The sequence below is a fragment of the Silurus aristotelis genome, assembly GCF_946808225.1.
Source record: "Silurus aristotelis genome assembly, chromosome: 11".
Classification (NCBI taxonomy): Eukaryota; Metazoa; Chordata; class Actinopteri; order Siluriformes; family Siluridae; genus Silurus; species Silurus aristotelis.
Window position 1 is genome coordinate 28,134,488 of NC_139584.1, and position 19,987 is coordinate 28,154,474.

General features: G+C 44.0%; 1 protein-coding gene across 5 annotated transcripts in view; it reads left to right on the top strand.

The window, feature by feature from the left end:
* Positions 1-2,241: 2,241 nt before the first annotated feature.
* The window catches only part of ncor2 (nuclear receptor corepressor 2), a 65,991-nt gene continuing 48,245 nt past the window's right edge, over positions 2,242-19,987 (top strand). For 3 of the 5 annotated variants that reach the window (XM_083554083.1, XM_083554087.1, XM_083554085.1), the window contains exons 1-3: positions 2,243-2,742; positions 17,960-18,166; positions 18,895-19,016. In XM_083554083.1, the coding sequence (XP_083410209.1) occupies positions 18,062-18,166; positions 18,895-19,016 (227 nt within the window). In that variant the 5' untranslated portion in view covers positions 2,243-2,742; positions 17,960-18,061. Of the gene's footprint in view, positions 2,743-17,959; positions 18,167-18,894; positions 19,017-19,987 lie in introns of all 5 variants that reach the window. The other 2 variants (XM_083554086.1, XM_083554084.1) reach the window with 1 other exon arrangement.

The following is a 19,987-nucleotide window of genomic DNA, read 5'->3' on the forward strand; positions in this document are numbered from 1 at the left end:
TAATCGAAGCACTTCAATAGCGGCCGAAAGGAGGGTGTGTGAGCAAGGTTTCAGACCATTAGAGAGAGAGCACAGGTCGGTCAGTGGACACACACTGAGCCCTGCTGGGATCTCCATCACGCTATCCTTCAACGTTCGTCCTGTGTAGCCACAGCTTGTGTCTCTGCAGGCTTCAAACAGGCCAGATGTGGACGGCCTGGAGAGTCCAGCACAGGAGAGTTTCAGTGTGTGTGTGTGTGTGTGTGTGTGTGTGTGTGTGTGTGTGTGTGTGTGTGTGTTTTGATGACAGTACAAAAGAAGTGTAATGATGATAAACTCCACTGCACCAAACTCCACTGCATAAAACTACACCACGCCAAACTACACTCCACTACACTAAACTCCACTACACTAAACTCCACAAAACTCCACTGCATCAAACTCCACTACACCAAACTACACTATGCCAAACTACACTCTACTACACCAAACTACACTACGCCAAACTACACTCCACTACACCAAACTACACTACGCCAAACTACACTACACTACGCCAAACTCCACTCCACTCCACTACACCAAATTCCACTCCACTCCACTCCACTAAACTCCACTCCACTAAACTACACCACGCCAAACTACACTCCACTACACCAAACTACACTACACTAAACTCCACTACACTAAACTCCACAAAACTCCACTGCATCAAACTCCACTACACCAAACTACACTATGCCAAACTACACTCTACTACACCAAACTACACTACGCCAAACTACACTCCACTACACCAAACTACACTACACTACACAAAACCAAACTAAACTCCACTACATCAAACTACACTCCACTTCACTACACCAAACTACACTATACTAAACGCCACTACACCACACTAAACTACACTATACTAAACACCACTACACCAAACTACACTATACTAAACGCCACTACACCACACTAAACTACACTATACTAAACACCACTACACCAAACTACACTACACTAAACGCCCCTCCATTACACTAAACTCCACTCCACTAAATTCCACTAAACCAAACTACACTCCACTACACCAAACTACACATTACATTACACTACGCCACACTACACCAAACTACACACACTATGCTACACTACACCAAACTAACTACACTACACTACACCAAACTACACACTATGCTACACTACACCAAACTACACATTAAACTACACTACACCAAACTAACTACACTACACCAAACTACACACTATGCTACACTACACCAAACTACACATTAAACTACACTACACCAAACTACACACTATGCTACACTACACCAAACTACACATTAAACTACACTACACCAAACTACACACTATGCTACACTACACCAAACTACACATTAAACTACACTACACCAAACTAACTACACTACACACTATGCTACACTACACCAAACTACACATTAAACTACACTACACCAAACTACACACTATGCTACACTACACCAAACTACACATTAAACTACACTACACCAAACTACACACTATGCTACACTACACCAAACTACACATTAAACTACACTACACCAAACTAACTACACTACACACTATGCTACACTACACCAAACTACACATTAAACTACACTACACCAAACTACACACTATGCTACACTACACCAAACTACACTACACTACACTACACAAGTGCAAACCCAAACCGAAACCAGTGTTTGAATAGTTTTTTTGTAATCAGTTTGCACATGTATTTATCCAGTTATCTGTCAATAACTGATCTTCAGTAACAGAAGGTCTTGCGTTGTTGTTGTCCGTATCACCGGCTCTCATACGAATACGGTCTGAATAGGGCCTTCACCTTCACCATCACACTATAAACACATCATGTAGAGGTTCACGTTAAAATGTGGATTTAAAAATGTTTTTAATGCTGATGATACGCGAATAAAATTGAATGAACATGTTTTTACTGGGACAATGATCGATTCTGTTTGTGTATCACTGCATGGACATTGTGCACACACGATTTCCTTCAGCTTCATCGCTTCATCAGTTTCCAAGACATGGGGTGTGATTTGTATGGAGCCAAATCGGGCCGCGTCTCATATATTTCTCTTCGCCCTATCTAGGGTGTGAGGTGGAAAGGGTTTCGCACTCTACATAGTGCACTAGGGTTGGGAATCGGCATGCGATCGGGATCAGACCGGTGTTATTTATTATTTCATGCTTAATAGGGCGCCGGTCCCTTTAAGCCGGAGGAGAAGCGGAGTTGACGTTCAGCGGGAGTCTTTACACGGGGAAAAAAAACGGGAGAGGAACCGAAGCAGAAGCAGCGGCACCAGCAGGAGGATCAGCAGCAGCAGCAGGAGATCTATCGGACATTTTGTGGACGAAAAGTGGACAATGCTGGATCGTCCAGGGTGGAGGTCGGATGATGATCGGATGAAATAAACGGTGGATAAAAGGAGGGAAAAAACAAACAAACAAACAAAAAAAAACAGAGGAAGAGAAAGGAGGATCACTCACTCATTCAACCCGGAGCGAGCGCGCGCGCACACACGCGCACGCGCACGCACGGAGAGCCGGCGGAGGAGAGAGAGAGAGGACGGGAAGGGGAGGGGGGCGGCGGATACCGAACCAGGACCCTTCTGTACATGTGGATTAATTTTGGGATTATTTTAATTTTTTAGACAATAAATAAAACCAACAGGGCTCTCGGATATACACCCATATCCTCCCGCGAACCTTCTCCACAAGGTAAGAATGACCAAAATACGCGTGTTGAATATTTATTTGTATATTTATTGCTCTGAACAAGTTCTCTATCTGCAGAAGCTAGCTTAGCAGCGCCGTTTAACGGACTAGCGCCCTCTCTCTCTCTATGCTAGCTCGAAAAAAACACTTCACAAGTTCCCCTATTCACAACATCAAACCTTCTCCTGGTGTTCACCCAATTTTCCCCTGCTTTCGTCTCGGGTTTTTAATCCAGCGACATGTTTCCCTCTCTATCTATTCCCTCCATAGAAACTAGTCGAGAAAGCGGCTAGCTAGCAAACGGCTAACACCGTGGAGCCTGACTAGCGAACGTGCTAGCAACCCCAACTCTTTAAATAAATAACATATAAATAATTAAAAAACATCTAAATTACTATTTCTAATAGTCCCACACGACAGTCTGGATTAATTATAAACGACAATATGGCTTATTATTAATACGTGTTCAAATATATATGGAAATGTCAAGCCAGACACTGACTAGCATATTATTATTATTATTATTATTATTATTATTATTATTATTATTATTGTGTGTTATAGAAAAAGATCGAATGCAATGACATTAAAAGGGGTGGAATTGTGGTCTTGTAACATCTGAAACGTCGTGAAAAAGCGTATAGGGGTTAATCACGTTCATGAATCCTCAAATATATTTTATTTATATGTGTGTGTGTGTGTGTGTGTGTACTTGTTTATGTTCTTGCCTTCAAAAGCTACTTTCAGTCATTGTAAACCCACTATGTACAGTAACAGGGTGTTGTTGTGTGTATTATAGTGTTATTGTGTGTGTGTTATCGTGTCATTGTGTGTGATCATATGTGTATTATTGCGTCTGCCGTCACAACCAGTCATTGTCCTCTTCCCATTTTCCCCCCCTGGACACTCTACGATACACACACACACACACACACCATCTTCTGCTAATCCAACATTCCTGCTTCAGAGTGAACTCAGTTATCTGGTTGAAGGATCAGTCAGGTGCCTTGCCTACGCCTTACCTCCGAGACTTAAAGGTGCAATAAGTCATTTGTACAGGTGACGCAGGCGATGGGGAGAATCTGTGACTGATGATGTCGTTGGGAAAATGAGAAATCCTGCAAGTCATTTAGTCTCCGTCCGCGTTAGTCCGTATCGATCTGGAAATCCACACCGGAACGTGTGAAAACAAACGTGTTTTTTAAATGTATTTTAAAGATGCGAATCGATGCGAATGCGAGCAAACGTTCGGCCCGGTTTGGTGTGAGAAACGCAGAAATGTGATTCAAAACAAGGCTTTGACGGTTTTGAATGTCTTCTGGATATATGTTTAGAGTCCATGTTACATTCATTGCGTTTTCAGATTGATCCGGATTAAAGCAGGTGTAGACTCAATTGAATGGTGACGATCCCTGGTGGGGCGGAGCTTCGTGGACATGGACAGGAATTGGTTCGCTAACTAAAAAAAAATTTAACGCAGAATCGAGCTGGTCTTTATTGCCACGATTTGTGTGTGTGTGTGTGTGTGTGTGTGTGTGTGTGTGTTTGTGTGTTGGGGGGGTGGTGGCTGATCTTATACTGATTTGTAAGACATCACTCGTGAGCCAACTTTTCACTCCCAGGGGTTTCAGAAGGTGATCAGTTGTAGCAGAGAGCGTACAGGACTAAAGCGCTGCCGCATCGCTCCCAATTGGTAGAAATGAAGAAAAACAACCTCTAGACCCCAGGAGTTTTGATAGTGGGTAATTAGGAGATGTGATAAACTAAAAACTCACCCTGACGTGTCATAAGTCCGTAGCGCGATCATACCGATCGTTCCAATTCTAAGATCTGTGAGGAGTAACGTCATCCACCGCCTATCTTTCACGTCGAGTGTAGTATACGCGTCAACATCGAAGAGGCGTCCTCCGAACGTTTTTTTCTCGCTTTGTCTTTGCTTGTGGTTTGGACGGGAAGGAATGATAAACAACCGGAAGAATATCAATCAAAGCCTGGAAAACGTGCGATGCGTCGCGACTCGTCAGTGACACGTTTCGTTTTTCCGTCACCCTAAACAGACGGGATCTTCGACACGCAGGACGGTGTAGTGGACGCTGTGGGGTTGAACAGTCTTCTCCATTCCTGGCAGAAGGCATCTCAGGGTAGTTTGTAATGAAATCCGAAGCGTGATAAGAGGTGAGTCAGTGGGCAGTGTGTGTTTTTCTGACCCCCAGCCTGAGAGATTTGTTGCTTTAGTTTCTCAATGTTCAACATTACCGTGGCGCACGTTTCAGCCTCGCCTCGCCTCGCCTCGGGATGAGATAAAACCGGTGTGTACAGTTTCCAGCTCTCTTCAGATTTATGAGCAGCTCGGGGTAAAGCTCACGTGCTCTCGGCCCGTCTCCGCTCCGGCCCGGGTTGCTGACTGGGCCATATTTTATGAGCTGCTTTTTGCAGACATGCAAAAAAGCAAAATGAGGCAATACATGAAGGTCAGCGGAGCACCTGGGCCCATCTGCTGCACCCGCACACTGTGTTCAACCAAACATGACCCTTGTTTACACCTTCTTCTTCTGTCTTTGTCTTCGTCATCTTCTCCATTATCTCCTTCTCTATCTTCCCTTCGCCATCTTCATCTCCTCTGTTCTTCTTGCTCATCTTCTTCATCTTCTTCATAGTCTTCAACTTCTGCTGTCTTTTTCTTCTTCTAATTCTTTATCTCCTTCGTGGTCATCAACGTCTTCTTCTTCTCTTTCTTTTTCGTCTTTTCCTTCTTCATCCCCTTCTTGGTCTTTTTCTTCTTCTCAGTATTTGTCTTCTTCCCCTTCAACTTTCTTGTCGTCTTCTTATTCAGCTCAGTGTGCATTTTTATTTTTTATTTTCACTGTTAATCAGGGAGTTTCGAATAAACTAAAGATATTGATGTGGACACAGGTTTCCTACAAGCTGTCCTTCTGCCTGTCTTCCTGTTATTTCTCTGTCTCTGTCTCTCTCTCTCTCTCTCTCTCTCTCTCTCTCTCTCTCTCTGTGTCTCTCTCTCTCTCTCTCTCTCTCTCTCTCTCTCTCTGTCTCTCTCTCTCTCTCTCTCTCTCTCTCTCTGTCTCACTATGTCTATCCTTGTGTCTCTTTCGCTCACTGTTTGTTGAGATAATGAGAGAGTAGTGAAGACGGTGTGTGTGTGTGTGTGTGTGTGTGTGTGTGTGTGTTTATGAAACAGGCGAGGTGGCTGGGTGTGTAATAGCAGTGCAGTCGTCCTGTAGCTCTGCAGGTCGTTATTTTTTCCAGCTCTGTCTGTAACACAGACCACTCGAGTCTCCACCGAGGAATAAAAACAGTGTTTGTCTGGACAAGTCATGTGACTTTCAGGTCAGGTCTAGACGATGATGTTGATGAAGGATGTCACGAACAAACATACATCAAAGAAAAATATATCTAAAAAGAAAATAATCAAAATAAACGTGTGTGTGTGTGTGTGTGTGTGTGTGTGAGAGAACGCCAGGTATAGTCTTTTATTAGAACGCTTACTGTCTTTTTCTCTTTCTCTCCTCGTGTGTGTGTGTGTGTGTGTGTGTGTGTGTGTGTGTGTGTGTGTGTGTGTGTGTGTGTGTGTGTGTGTGTGTGTGTGTATGCATGCATGCGTGTCCCCGACAATGTTTAATTACTATAAAAGGTCAGAGGAAGCGTTTAGTGTAATCACCTGCAGGCTGATGGCGGGGTGCCTTAATTTTGTGTTATTTTCTTCAGTTTGTGTTGATTTTCATGAAGGTCAGTTGAACTGCATGACTGCTGAGGCTGTCATGTAAAACCTCACAGGGTTGTTTTAGGAAAATGAGATGTTTATTCAGCGTTATCGGCTTTCACTTCTTCCTTTTTTCAACCAAGCCACATTGCGTCACGTCTTAACACCAGCAGATTGAATGCGGCCAAAAAAAGGAGATAGGTGTTGTGTGTTTGTGTGTGTGGGAGGTGTGTACGTTGTGGTGAACGTTCTCGTCCTCTCACAGGCCTCTACAGCTGCTGCCTCACTGATATTTCCAGGAAACTGGAGACCTGCCAGAGAGAGAATTAAAAAATAGAAAATGTGCAAAAGACTAAAATGATGTGCCAGACTGGCATCGAGCATTAGACAAAGTGTGTGTGTGTGTGTGTGTGTGTGTGTCTGAGAGAATGTGAATGATGCAACAGACGTCGGAAACTACAGCACTTGCGCGCTGATTAAATGAGTGTGTATATAAAAGGTGCAGTGCTGTGAGCTTATGGTGATTGGATGGCAGTGGTCGTCATGGCGTTGGTGAAGGAAAACAGATATGATCTTGTTGGAAATTACAGACTTTTTTTTTTTGTTGGAAAGCTACAATGTGGTTTAAGAAGAGTATGCTACTTTACATCATGTTCATCCTGTATTTAGTTCAAATTTTTTTTTATGATTTACAGACTGATCTAATAAATTACTGACCTACTGCCTGATGGACTGATCTAATGAATTACTGACTTATTGACCTACTGACTGAATGACCTAATGACTGAATGACCTACTGACCTACTTACTGAATGACATAATGACCTCCTGGCTAAATGACCTAATGACCTATTGACTGAATGACTTAATGACCTACTAAATGACATCATGACCGAATGACCTACTGACCGAATGACTTAATGACCTACTGACTGAACGACTTACTGACTGAACGACTTACTGACTGAACGACTTACTGACCGAATGACTTACTGACCTACTGACTGATTGACTTTCTGACCTACTGACTGAATGACTTACTGAGTTACTGACTGAATGACCTGCTTCCTGTTGTACTGACCTACTGATTGCTGTAACGACCTGCTGACATAATGACTGACCTGCTAAGCTTCATACTGGTTTTCACATACATACATGCATGCATGCTTACTGATCTACTGAAGAACTTAATGGCTGAACTTAATGATGTACCAACTTCCACTTGAGTTTTCCTGTAAAGAGAGATTTCATATATTTATATATTAAATGAGCAGTTTGTTATGAAGAATATAATAAATGTAAGTAAGAGATTTTGAGATATAAAGAGTTGACCTAAGCAGCACAGCAAGAAGCTTTTCTGAATATAATATAATAAATAGTTGAGTGAATTAATTGTGCTCGTTGTTGTAGTCATGCAGCTCATTCTACAACGCCTCATTACGCACCAGATGGGGTGCCAATATTTCCGCACTTTGTATATAGGCCAAGAATCAGAATGAATTTGAAACCAGAAAGGCTTTTATATTCCATGTTCCCTTTTATAGTCGGCTCACGTCTTTATTTTCATGGGGCCGAGCTTGAGCGTCTGGTTCAAAGCCCCGTTGCTCCGCCCACTTTGTGTTCAAGATGCTCGTCAAATCGGCACAGAGGCTACAGATTTCATATCGTATTAAAAGTCGGTTTGAACAGAACAAAAGAGTCCTCCAGCCATACGTGGTTCTTCTACAAACCTAGGAGGCCCCAACCTGTTCCAGCATGACAATGTGCCAGTGCACAAAACCAGCTCAACTAAAAGATGTTCTTCATGGGTTGGAAGATGTGAAAGATCTCCTGCTATAGAGCTCCAACCCTATTAAACAGCTTTTGGATGAACATGAACGCTGACTGCACCCCAGGCCTCCTCACAGCACCTACATCAGTACACCTGACTTTACCAACACCCAAATCTCCACAAAATCTGGTGGAACAACTTCCCAGAAAAATGAAGGTTTAAGCATCCAAGTAGGCGATGTTCCTTCTCTGCTCCACGTTGTTCACAGCCTCGAGCCCTGGCAGCATTTCCGTGCACACTGATTCAATCAAACCTTCTGGAAGTGCATGTTTCTCTGCTTGGCCAGTGTGGTGTTTTTTTTTTTTTTTTTTTCCTCCTTTTCTTTTTCATTTAGGTTTTTTTTTGTCAGAGTGGAATATTTTGCGATCTGTTTTCTCTCCGCTCATCTCCATGCTTGATGAGCGCTGACGTGAAAAAAACAAGCCTGCAGTCTTCTCTGACTGTAATAGTAGCTCTGTTGTGATGCTCATCATCGTTGTCAGATCGTCAAACTCGTTCCTGTACGCAAGAGCTTAGTTGTTAAACATCTCCTGGAGGAGCAGGAAGAGGGGAAGGTGTGGATACATTTGTAACACTTACTCGTTTTTGGTGAGTTTTTATTCCCATTCAAGCTACAAACAATAGCAAACAAACATTGTCTGAGGTGTGTGTGTGTGTGTGTGATGTGTTAACGTTGTGGAGTTCTCAGCATCAGATGCTCAGGTTGGATGGAATAAGGTTTTTGAAGAGAGTTTCAGCGAGTGGAGAGAAAACTGCATGATCTCATGTTTATCCAGAGGAAAGATCTTGTTTAAAAATGCTGCAAAAAGTAGGTGGCGCTTAGAGACGCTTCCTAACTCTGTCTGTCTGATTCTGTTCTTCTCTCAGTCTAATTCATCATGAAGGTGTTCAGTAGGGCTTGGGAGATGTAACGGTACACGAAAGTCACACTTCATTAGGAGCCTCTGTTTTTAAGTCACGGTCCGGTGCAATTTTGTTACAGTCGGGGAAGAATTGAAGAACCCATTTAATGCATATAATTGCCATATTACATCAAATGCAAATATATTAAATAAAGTAAAAATATAAATATCTATTTCAAATTACTTTAGCGGATCGTCAGTAATAACGGTCCGTGGGGAAACACGCTGTGTAACTAATTTGCCTCAAGATTTTTGTTTGGTTTTTTTGCATTTGAATTTGAAACCATTAACCGTTCTACTCGTTTCAGCAGACTTCAACAAGCAGGAGATCTGCCACTCCAAACCATGGAAAGTATATCTTCATGCCGCTGGCTTTGTTCACAGGCGCATTGTCGTGCTGGAGCAGGTTTGGAGCTCCTAGTTCAGGTCGAAGAGAAGATTTAATGCTGCAACGTCCAGGGACATTCTAGAAGGAACCGCATATGGCAGGAAAAGTCTGCCGGCCCAATACTTGTCTCTGTAGTATATATATTTTTTAAGTGAACGGAGAGACGTGTAGCTGCGTACGTGGGTGGTTTTAGGCGGCGAGAGAAAACACCGGAATTCTCCACATCGGAAAAAACGACTGCATCACACTTCCTGAATCTCCTCGACGCCATTGTTCTTCATTAACACGAGCCTCTCGGCTTTTCTTTTTCTTTCCCCTTTCGAACGCTGTCTGCGGAACACAGAAAACCCGGATCGTGTCTTTAACTCTAGGTGTGTGTGTGTGTGTGTGTGTGTGTGTGTGTGTGTGTGTGTGTTACACGACATACTCGCACATACATTTTACTTTCAGCCCAAACGGGGCACTTGCTTTTATTAGAAAGTAACTAAGCAAAAGGAGATCCTGATTTCAGGTGGTACGTGATGGGGTGTGTGTGTGTGTGTGTGTGTGTGTGTGTGCGCGCGTGTGTGCGCGTGTGCACGCCTGTTCCTGGCTGCGTGATGAAGCGTTGAGTCATGTGGACGAGTTCCAGCGGGTTACTGGAAGAGGAGTCGTGCTTTCTATCAGCTCGTGTCCTTAATATCAGCGGCGGGAATCAGAAACGCAAACGAGACGCTCTCACGTGACAGACGTGTACACCAGGGATGCGCCGAGTCCTACGCTCTGATTGGTCAGAAATCGCCGTTGGTTAATTTCCCGTAGCTGCATCTCTGATACGAGTTCCGGCTCTAATTCACAACTTTATCAGTCTGATCTGCGGATGACCTAATTTGTGTGTGTGTGTGTGTGTGTGTGTGTGTGTGTGTGTGTGTGTGTGTGTGTGTGGAGTTATTAGTAAAGCAGTATTGTATTTGGAGTGATGATGAAGTCACAGTTCTAGCACGATGGCTGCGAGAAGGTCGCACCTGTACAAACAAATCAGAGAGAGAAATGAGGAGCGTCAAACTGCTGCCAGACTCTGTCTCTCTGTCTGATTGTTTCTCTCGGTGTCTGTCTGTCTGTCTGTCTGTCTGTCTGATTGTGTGTCTCTCTTGCTCACTGTCTGCCTGTCTCTGTCACTCTGTCTGTCTGATTGCCTGCCTCTGTTTTTTGTCCATCTGTCTGTCTACCTCTCCACCTGTGTCTCTCTCTCTCTTCTCTCTCTGTTTTTCTCTTTTTCTGTCTGTCTATTTGCATCTGTTTTTATTTGCATCTATGTCTCTCTTTATTTTGTCTTTTTTTTTTGTTTCACTTTCTTTGCTGTCTGGTTCTGTCTGTGTCGCTCGCTCTCTCTCTCTCTCTCTCTCTCTCTCTCTCTCTCTCTCTCTCTCTCTCTCTCTCTTCTCTCTCTCTCTCTCTTTTTTGTCTGTCTCTGGCTTTGTCTCTCTGTTTTTTTTCTCTCTGATGGTGAGTATTTGGATGAGACTCTTAGACCCTCACTGCAGTTTTGGTGTTTAATCCTTAGTTTCTACAGATAAACAGAATCATACACTTTACACTGTACCATTGTTTCCCCCCTGTCCCCCGTGTGTGTGTGACCGAGTGGTGCGAGAGCCGACAGAGGCGGAGCCGAAGGAAATTCCACAGCGCTAAGTGGGGGGGTCGAAGGTCACGAGCGGTGGAATCTCATTTTCTGCTCGGCCGGTGCAGAAAAATAACCATCTGAAGCAGAGCGACACACAAAGAGCCGAGACGCCTCGTCTTTTACTACACACACTGCTACTGAAGTGCTCCGTGTGTGCGTGTGTGCGCGTGTGCGCGTGCGTGTGTGTGTGTGTGTGTGTTTTGCCTGAGGGAAAGAATGCCGCTGTGTCTCGGACACCTTGTGTGTAACGGGTTAAAAAGGTGTCCTTCAGGAATACGGGGGACGTCACAGAGATTTTCCTGCAGCTCATTACCTTTTCTTCTTTTTTCTTTTCTTCTTTTCCCTCGATTTTCCTCTTTTTCATCTGATTCACACGAAAACAGAAAAGTAAATCACTACCTGGAGAAGACGAAACGTTTGTTTTTTTCTGTAACACAGAGTCTGTTTTTCTGCACACACACACACACACACACACACACACACACACACACACACACACACACACACACACACACACACACACGTAGAGGTCATAAGTGAGAGGTAAGTGAGATGGGAGAATAAATGCAGATCATCCTGTGCTGAGTGATGAGTCATTTACAGCACTGTTATGTGACACACATGGTTCTGTGTGTGTGTGTGTGTGTGTGTGTGTGTGTATAACAGTGTGTATGTGTGTTAGATAGGGGTGTAACGGTACACAATTCACCGTTCGGTCTCTGTGTCTAAGTCGCGGTTCGGTTCGATTTCGGAACATCGGAGGGAAGAAGTGCAAAACATAAAATAAAACTTTTTTTTTTTTTTATGAACGCAGTTTATTATTATTAAACATTGTTCGTTGATCATCAACATTTAAACAGTTTACAATTTAATAAAATGACTGCTTGGATAAATATTTTTTTATCTTGTATAATAATATAATATTTAATACAAATAAATCAATTTGATGCAATACACTTTTTATGATGTTGATTAAACTGAGTAATTAAATCTCCACAAATGAAACTGATTAAATAAAATTAAACAAATGGAAACATTTTATTAGTTTACATTTGTTAGTTAATTATAAATAAAGATCAGATTTTAACTTTGGTCCGCATTTAAAACAAGAATTTCTGTACGAATACATGTACCGTTACACCCCTAATATGTGTGTGTGTGTGTGTGTGTGTGTGTGTGTGTGTGTGTGTGTGCGTGCAATATTTAAACACATATAAATAGAATTATGTCAGAAGACCAGACAGCTGTTCTGACCTATGACCTTGAGTAACCTCCAGTGGTCAAAGCTCAAATGAACAATGGTAGAGAAAGAGGCACACACACACACACACACACACACACACACACACACACACACACACACACACACACACACACACACACAGAGAGTGACAAAATTTGCCAACAGTGTTGACCAATTGGTGTAGAATTCCAGTAATAATTCCCGTGTGTGTGTGTATACAGTAAACAGGATGTGTGGTTAATGGTAAATTATTAAAACCAAGTGACAGATGAAAATGGTGAAGGAATTCTTTAGAAAATCATGGTCGTGTGTGTTTGTGAGAGACCTGGAACATTACTGGGCCATTTGGCAGGCTCGAGGCTGATGAATGAAAGGCCGTAGCTCTGTGACAGCGTTGTTTCTTTGTGAGGTCTGTTCATCACAGCTGAAGTAAGTGTGTGTGTGTGTGTGTGTGTGTGTGTGTGTGTGTGTGTGTGTGTCAGAGAGAGAAAAACGAGCGAGCCAAAACACAATCCAGAGTCATTTTCCTGCTGTTTATGATCAGCTTGTTTGGAGCTCGAGCGATGTTTCGCAGTCGTGTTGTAATTGCGTAAGCAGCGGCTCCGCCTTGCTCTTTTCACACACGGGCCTAGGACCGAACCACTGCCCCGCCCCGCCCCGCCCCGTCCTTCTCATATGCCTCTGAGACCTTCCAGGACGTTCACACGTGCCAGAAGCGCTCACTCTTCATCAGTTCTCGGATTTTCGGAAACTTGAAATAAGTTGTAAGAAAAAGTTGGTGCAAAAGTATTGGGACAAACCGTTCCCACAAAGTTGGAGATGTGCAATTCAGGGTTCACTTCAGAATGTTTTGTTGTTGCTTGTTTGTTTCTTCGGTCGCTGGTCCTAATTACATTCGCCGCATTACAACTACAAGTGAGACCAACATGCAGACGTGTGGAAACGTGGAATTTCAGAATGATCAGTAGAAGCTCAGTGGTTAAGGCTCTGGGTGGCCGATCGGAAGGTTGGTTGTTCAAGCTCCAGTATCACCAAGCTACCCTTTTTGGGCCCTTGAGTAAGGCCCTTAACCCTCTGTATTCTCTAGGGGTGCTGTATCTTGACTGATCCTGTGCCCTGACCCCTGGGAAGAATGACCAGGAAGACTTGAAGGAAGAAAGATCCTCACACCGCTTCAAACCCTCGCATTGCTTCTCCAACGCAAGCCGCCGTTTATGAATTTGCCGCCGCAGGACTCCTGACTGGAGCTTTACATCCCCAAATTGCACACTTAATTGTTCTGTCACTTACATACGTTGAGAAAAAGAGAGAGGGATAGATGGAGGGAGAGAGAGAAGGTGCTAATCTCAGCTCATTAGCTCAAGTGCATTGGTTTTTTTTTTTTCTTCATCTCAATGTTGTGTATGTGTGGTTTTTCACGTAATTTGCTTCCTGATTAGGATCTGGCTCACAAAATGTCGAGACAGTGAAGGATGCAGAAATAAAAGAACCTGCTGTGAGAGAGAGAGAGAGAGAAGCTGTCAGTTTTTAATTGAAGAGGAGTGTGCGATGTTGAAATATGGGTGATCGTGATACTGTGGTGTGTGTGTGTATGGTGAGATGAAACACGAGCACAAAATGCAGCGAGATCTCAACGGTCTTGAGGGGAGAAAAGTTAAAGAGCGAGTAATAACAGCATGAGGGCACGACAGACGAACCTGATCTTGATGATCTGATCTTCGCATGTGATATTTGATTTGAGAGATGTGAGGGTGTGTTTTACAATCAGACCGTGAGAGTCAGTCGTCTAGTCGTTAGAAAGATTAGGCAGACGGTTCACTGATATTGCTGGAAGCGTTTTAGTTACTAGTTACGACTAGTTCAGGTCAAAAAGATTAACAAACAGAATTTAAAACAATGAAAAGATAATAGAGCAACCGAGGTAACATTACCCACGCCTAAACAACAACCGAGATAACACTTCCCACGCTTTAACTATATCCGAGATAGCGCTATTCACGCCTGAACTATATCCGAGATGGCGCTATTCACGCCTGAACTATATCCGAGATGGCGCTGTTCACGCCTGAACTATATCCGAGATGGCGCTGTTCACGCCTGAACTATATCCGAGATGGCGCTGTTCACGCCTGAACTATATCCGAGATGGCGCTGTTCACGCCTGAACTATATCCGAGATGGCGCTGTTCACGCCTGAACTATATCCGAGATGGCGCTGTTCACGCCTGAACTATATCCGAGATGGCGCTGTTCACGCCTGAACTATATCCGAGATGGCGCTGTTCACGCCTGAACTATATCCGAGATGGCGCTGTTCACGCCTGAACTATATCCGAGATAAAACTAAACAATAAATGAGATAACATGAACAGTAAACAAGATAAACCCCGTGCTGAACAACAAAAAAAAAAACCGAGATACAAAAAGATCTTTTCTTTAAAGATACAAAAAGCCATGCAGGAAAAATCAGATTGTGCATTTTAACATTTTTGAACGGGAGAGATGATAAAAAAAAAAAAAGCAAGACTATCCGTGACCAACGTTGGAGAAGATGCAAAATTATGAGAAAAAAGAAAGAATGATAGGTGAATGAAAAGCAGCTACAGCGAGCACCACGGGTTCCCGAAAGAACGAGGCTGAAAGCGTTTCTGTCGAATATTTCTTCGTGTTATTGATGCCCATCCTGCAGTGCCACTGCCGGGGTTATTGACGGCTTTGTGGCATTTCAAATGTTTGGTTACTTGTTACTACACCACTGCTGTAATGCAGCCGGGAAAGCGATAGCGAGCAAGGAGGGGAGAGGGGGAAGGATAGAAGGAGAGAGAGAAAGAGAGAAACGGGTGAATGAGTTCATCCATGCTTCTGGCAGGCAGCCAAGTGCTCTTGCCTGTGGGTGTTTGTATCCGTGCCAGGGCATGTGTTTCCCCTCCTGTCTGTGTTTATTCTCTCATTCTCGCTCTCTCTCTCTCTCTCTCTCTCTCTCTCTCTCTCTCTCTCTCTCTCTCTCTCTCTCGCTCTCTCTCTCTCTCTTCCTTCCTTTCTCTCATTCCACAGCAGTACTTTGTCTTTGAGCCTTTTCAATTTAATCCACCTCTCTCTCTCTCTCTCTCTCTCTCTCTCTCTCTCTCTCTCTCGCCTTCCACCATCCATGGTAACCAAAGCATTAATCCATAATAAAAGAATGTCCCCCTACTCCCCCCCTCACTCTCCCACACACACACACACACACACACACACACACACACACACACACACACACACACACACACACTCATCTACCTTCTTCTAATTCCACAGGATTTTTTACTCTGCTCCATGAGTCGTTTTCTTTTTTTCTTTTCAAACACCTGTCTCTCCCTCTCGCCGTTCGATGTGGAGTGTGAGATCGCACTACAAACACTTCTTCTCATCTAAACCTCCATCTCTCTCCTGTCGTTTAAAAACAGGTGATTCCTACTCAGATAAAAGGTTCTTTATCTTTATTTTACTTCCTGTTTGTCTGTCTGTCTGACTCTCTTCCATGGTGTTGATGGGGTTGGTCATGGTTGTGTTGGTGGGAGTGGTGTTGATGGGGTTGGTCATGGTTGTGTTGGTGGGAGTGGTGTTGATGGGGTTGGTCATGGTTGTGTTGGTGGGAGTGGTGTTAAAGGGGTGGTGGAAGTGGTGTTGATGGAGTGGTCATGGTTGTGTTGGTGGGAGTGGTGTTGATGGGGGTGGTCATGGTTGTGTTGGTGGGAGTGTTGTTGATGGGGGTGGTCATGGTTGTGATAGAGGGAGTGGTGTTAATGGGGTGGTGGGAGTGGTGTTGATGGGGTTGGTCATGGTTGTGGTGGTGGGAGTGGTGTTGATGGGGGTGGTCATGGTTGTGTTGGTGGGAGTGTTGTTGATGGGGGTGGTCATGGTTGTGATGGAGGGAGTGGTGTTAATGGGGTGGTGGGAGTGTTGTTGATGGGGTTGGTCATGGTTGTGGTGGTGGGAGTGGTGTTGATGGGGTTGGTCATGGTTGTGATGGAGGGAGTGGTGTTAATGGGGTGGTGGGAGTGGTGTTGATGGGATTGGTCATGGTTGTGTTGGTGGGAGTGGTGTTAATGGGGTGGTGGGAGTGTTGTTGATGGGGTTGGTCATGGTTGTGTTGGTGGGAGTGTTGTTGATGGGGGTGGTCATGGTTGTGATGGAGGGAGTGGTGTTAATGGGGTGGTGGGAGTGTTGTTGATGGGGGTGGTCATGGTTGTGTTGGTGGGAGTGTTGTTGATGGGGGTGGTCATGGTTGTGTTGGTGGGAGTGTTGTTGATGGGGCTGGTTGTGGGAGTGGTGTTGATGGGTGTGGTCATGGTTGTGATGGTGGGAGTGGTGTTGATGGGGTTGGTCATGGTTGTGTTGGTGGGAGTGTTGTTGATGGGTGTGGTCATGGTTGTGTTGGTGGGAGTGGTGTTGATGGGGGTGGTCATGGTTGTGTTGGTGGGAGTGTTGTTGATAGGGGTGGTCATGGTTGCGATGGAGGGAGTGTTGTTGATGGGGGTGGTCATGGTTGTGATGGAGGGAGTGGTGTTGATGGGGTGGTGAAAGTGTTGTTGATGGGGTTGGTCATGGTGTTGATGGTGATTGTCTTTACTCAGTAAAGTATCTTGCGGTAATGGTTTATTTTTACTGCTCATGAATGTAATACAAAAAGAATATTGCAGGCTCATTTTCTTTGTTTTGTGGTCCAACGACAGTGTGATGAATGTGCTTAGCTCAGCCATATCTGCTCGCTGTGGTGTGTGTGTGTGTGTGTGTGTGCGTGCGAACGCTGTAGTTTCCTTAAACCTGCGTGCATTAATAGCATATAGAAATGTGCTGACTCTCGCACTTTTTGTGTTTTCTCTCACCTCGACCTCAACGTGAATACTGGCACTGAGATGAGAAGAATCTCTTTATGTGGTGAGAGATTATTTGATGTGCTGCGGCGTGTTTGTGCGCACGCGTGCGTGTGTGTTCGGGTTTCTTTGAAGGCTTCAGAAACCATCTCCGGAGGGTTTTGAAACACACGGCTGAGTTCAGCGGGGCGGCCAATCAGTGCGCGAGACCGAGGCGCGATATGCCTTTGCGTTTTCCTCTTTTGTTTCATTTTCTTTACTTTTCATTGTTTGTAAATTTCCTCAGTAAATGCCAACTTCTAAACGGATGCCAATGACAGCACAGAAATAACAGATGTAATTCTGGAGATTTTAGCAAAGGAAAAAATAAAATTATTTGTATTTAAAAAATTTTTTTTATTTATTTAAGTATTAATTTGTGAATTAATTGATTTATTTTTTTATCAAACCACATCTTCAACTAATTATAAGCATCTCTTGAACAAATCCGAATGTCACTCTGATTTGAATTTCCAGATTTGAAACATTTGGATTTCATGTCCGTGTCGTTCACCTGATTTGCAGAAGGCGACTCCTACACGTTTCTATTTGTCTCACCTGTCTGCTTTTCTCCCTTCAGGTTGCTGTTGATCGTCAGGACTCGATTTCAAAGAATGGCCTGCGTGCATAGCTCAGCCACGCCCACTTCCTGCGCGTAGAGGAAGGATTTATTTTCGCCAGCATGTCCTCTCACTCGCAGCAGGTGCCTCAGAGCCGGAGAGCCATGGAAGCTCGACACATGCACAACGCAGCCGGCCTTCCTCTGCAGCTCGGGCGGGCTCACACGGTAAACACACACACGTCTACGATTGGTCATGCGCACGTTATATATGAAAAAGTTTGTGCACCCCTGGTTTTATTTGTGATGAAACATTTTTCTTGTGCAAAAGTATGTGTTCCGAATGGTTTCTTTAGAAAAAGAAAAAAACGTATGTGACCTACACTGTAACCATAGCAACATTTTACCAATACTAGGTAGTTCCAGCTTTGTTATGTGCTGTAGATTAGCTTTGGTCTTTTTTGCTCTTACTGTAATCTGATTGCTCTTTACTGTAAGATGACGCAACAGCAGCCTTGGACACGGAGCTCCTTTTTCCCAGCAGCATGACGTCATGGTGTTTAATAAAGAACACCCAGGGTTCTGGATTGCACTGATCGCTGCAGTTAATCTTGGAACTACAGACAGAAACGGGGATAAAAAAAAAAAAAAAATCCTCTTTTTATGCAGTTTTTTACCACGGTACCCTTGAGATCTCGATTCTGATTGGTCAGATAAATCAATTAAACAATTATTTGTTTTTATTGATTCATAACTGTAACTTCAGTAAAGTACAGATACTTGAAAAAGCCACTTAAGTACAGAAACGAATAACATTTACTTCCTTATTGTCTGTAAACTGACTTACTGCTGCTTTAAGTTTAAAGGGGCAGTATGTAAAAAAATAAAATTTTTTATAGAGAACTGATCTGATTCAAAAGTGTGTGTGTGTGTGTGTGTGTGTGTTTGTTGAACAGGATGTTGGAATTGTGGACTACCACACGCGGGACTTCGGTTCCCATCTCTCCCATGGAACCCTCGCTCAGTCTCACCGCCGCAGGCTGTCCCTGCTGTCTGAGTTCCAGCCCGGGAGCGAGAGGTGACCACACACACTAAGCAATAGTGTTTACACACACACACACACACACACACACACACACACACACACACATACAAAACAATTTTAAGGTCTGGGAAAATGTTTTTGCAGTGTGGGCCTAAAAAAAATAAAATAAAATATAGAAACAAAAACATGGAGCGATGAGGAGAAAAACAGGCATGTCGGATCTGAACTGAGAGCTGAATCGGAGCTCAACATCAGGCCACAGAGAAAGCCAGCGATGGTGCACAGGGAGAACAATGCACTCATCTGGACCCTGTTCATTTCAGCTGTTTCAGGGGGAAACCATGAGTGTTGTTGAGTTGATTTCCTGCCTTGGATTTGATTAGATTTATTACGATCAATGCGATGTGGGGTTTATGTAATGCGTTATGAGAGCAGCAGGTCCAAGGCTGCGCAGCCTTCATTTACACGACGGGGAAAATTCCGCTTGAACGAGACCTGATCGCGCGCGCGCGCGCGTGTGTGTGTGTGTGTGTGTGTGTGTGTGTGTGTGTGTGTGTGTGTGTGTGTGTGAAAGAGAAAGAGCTTAGAATGTGTCACTCTAAATAAGAGATGGAAGAGTGAATACAGTTTCAGAACCTTGCATAAGCATTATGTAACACACACACACCATTTTTCCTCCAGCTAATGTGAGCAGACAGACAGGGATCTCCACTGCTCTATTCCAGAGAGAGAGAGAGAGAGAGAGAGAGAGAGGGGGGAAAAATGGGAAGGGGACCGGTCAGAGTGATGGAGACAACATGGTAAAAGAGATGAAGAAACAGAAAGGGAGTTAGACAACAGAGAGAGGGTGGGGACTACACTGGGAGAGGGAGAGAGACAATAAAGAGAGTGTGAGAGAAAGGGAAAGAACCACGTGAGAGACTGATGGAGAGGGATACCAAACAGAGAAAGAGACTGGGGGGTAGAGAGAGAGAGAGAGAGAGAGAGAGAGAGACCACAGAGAG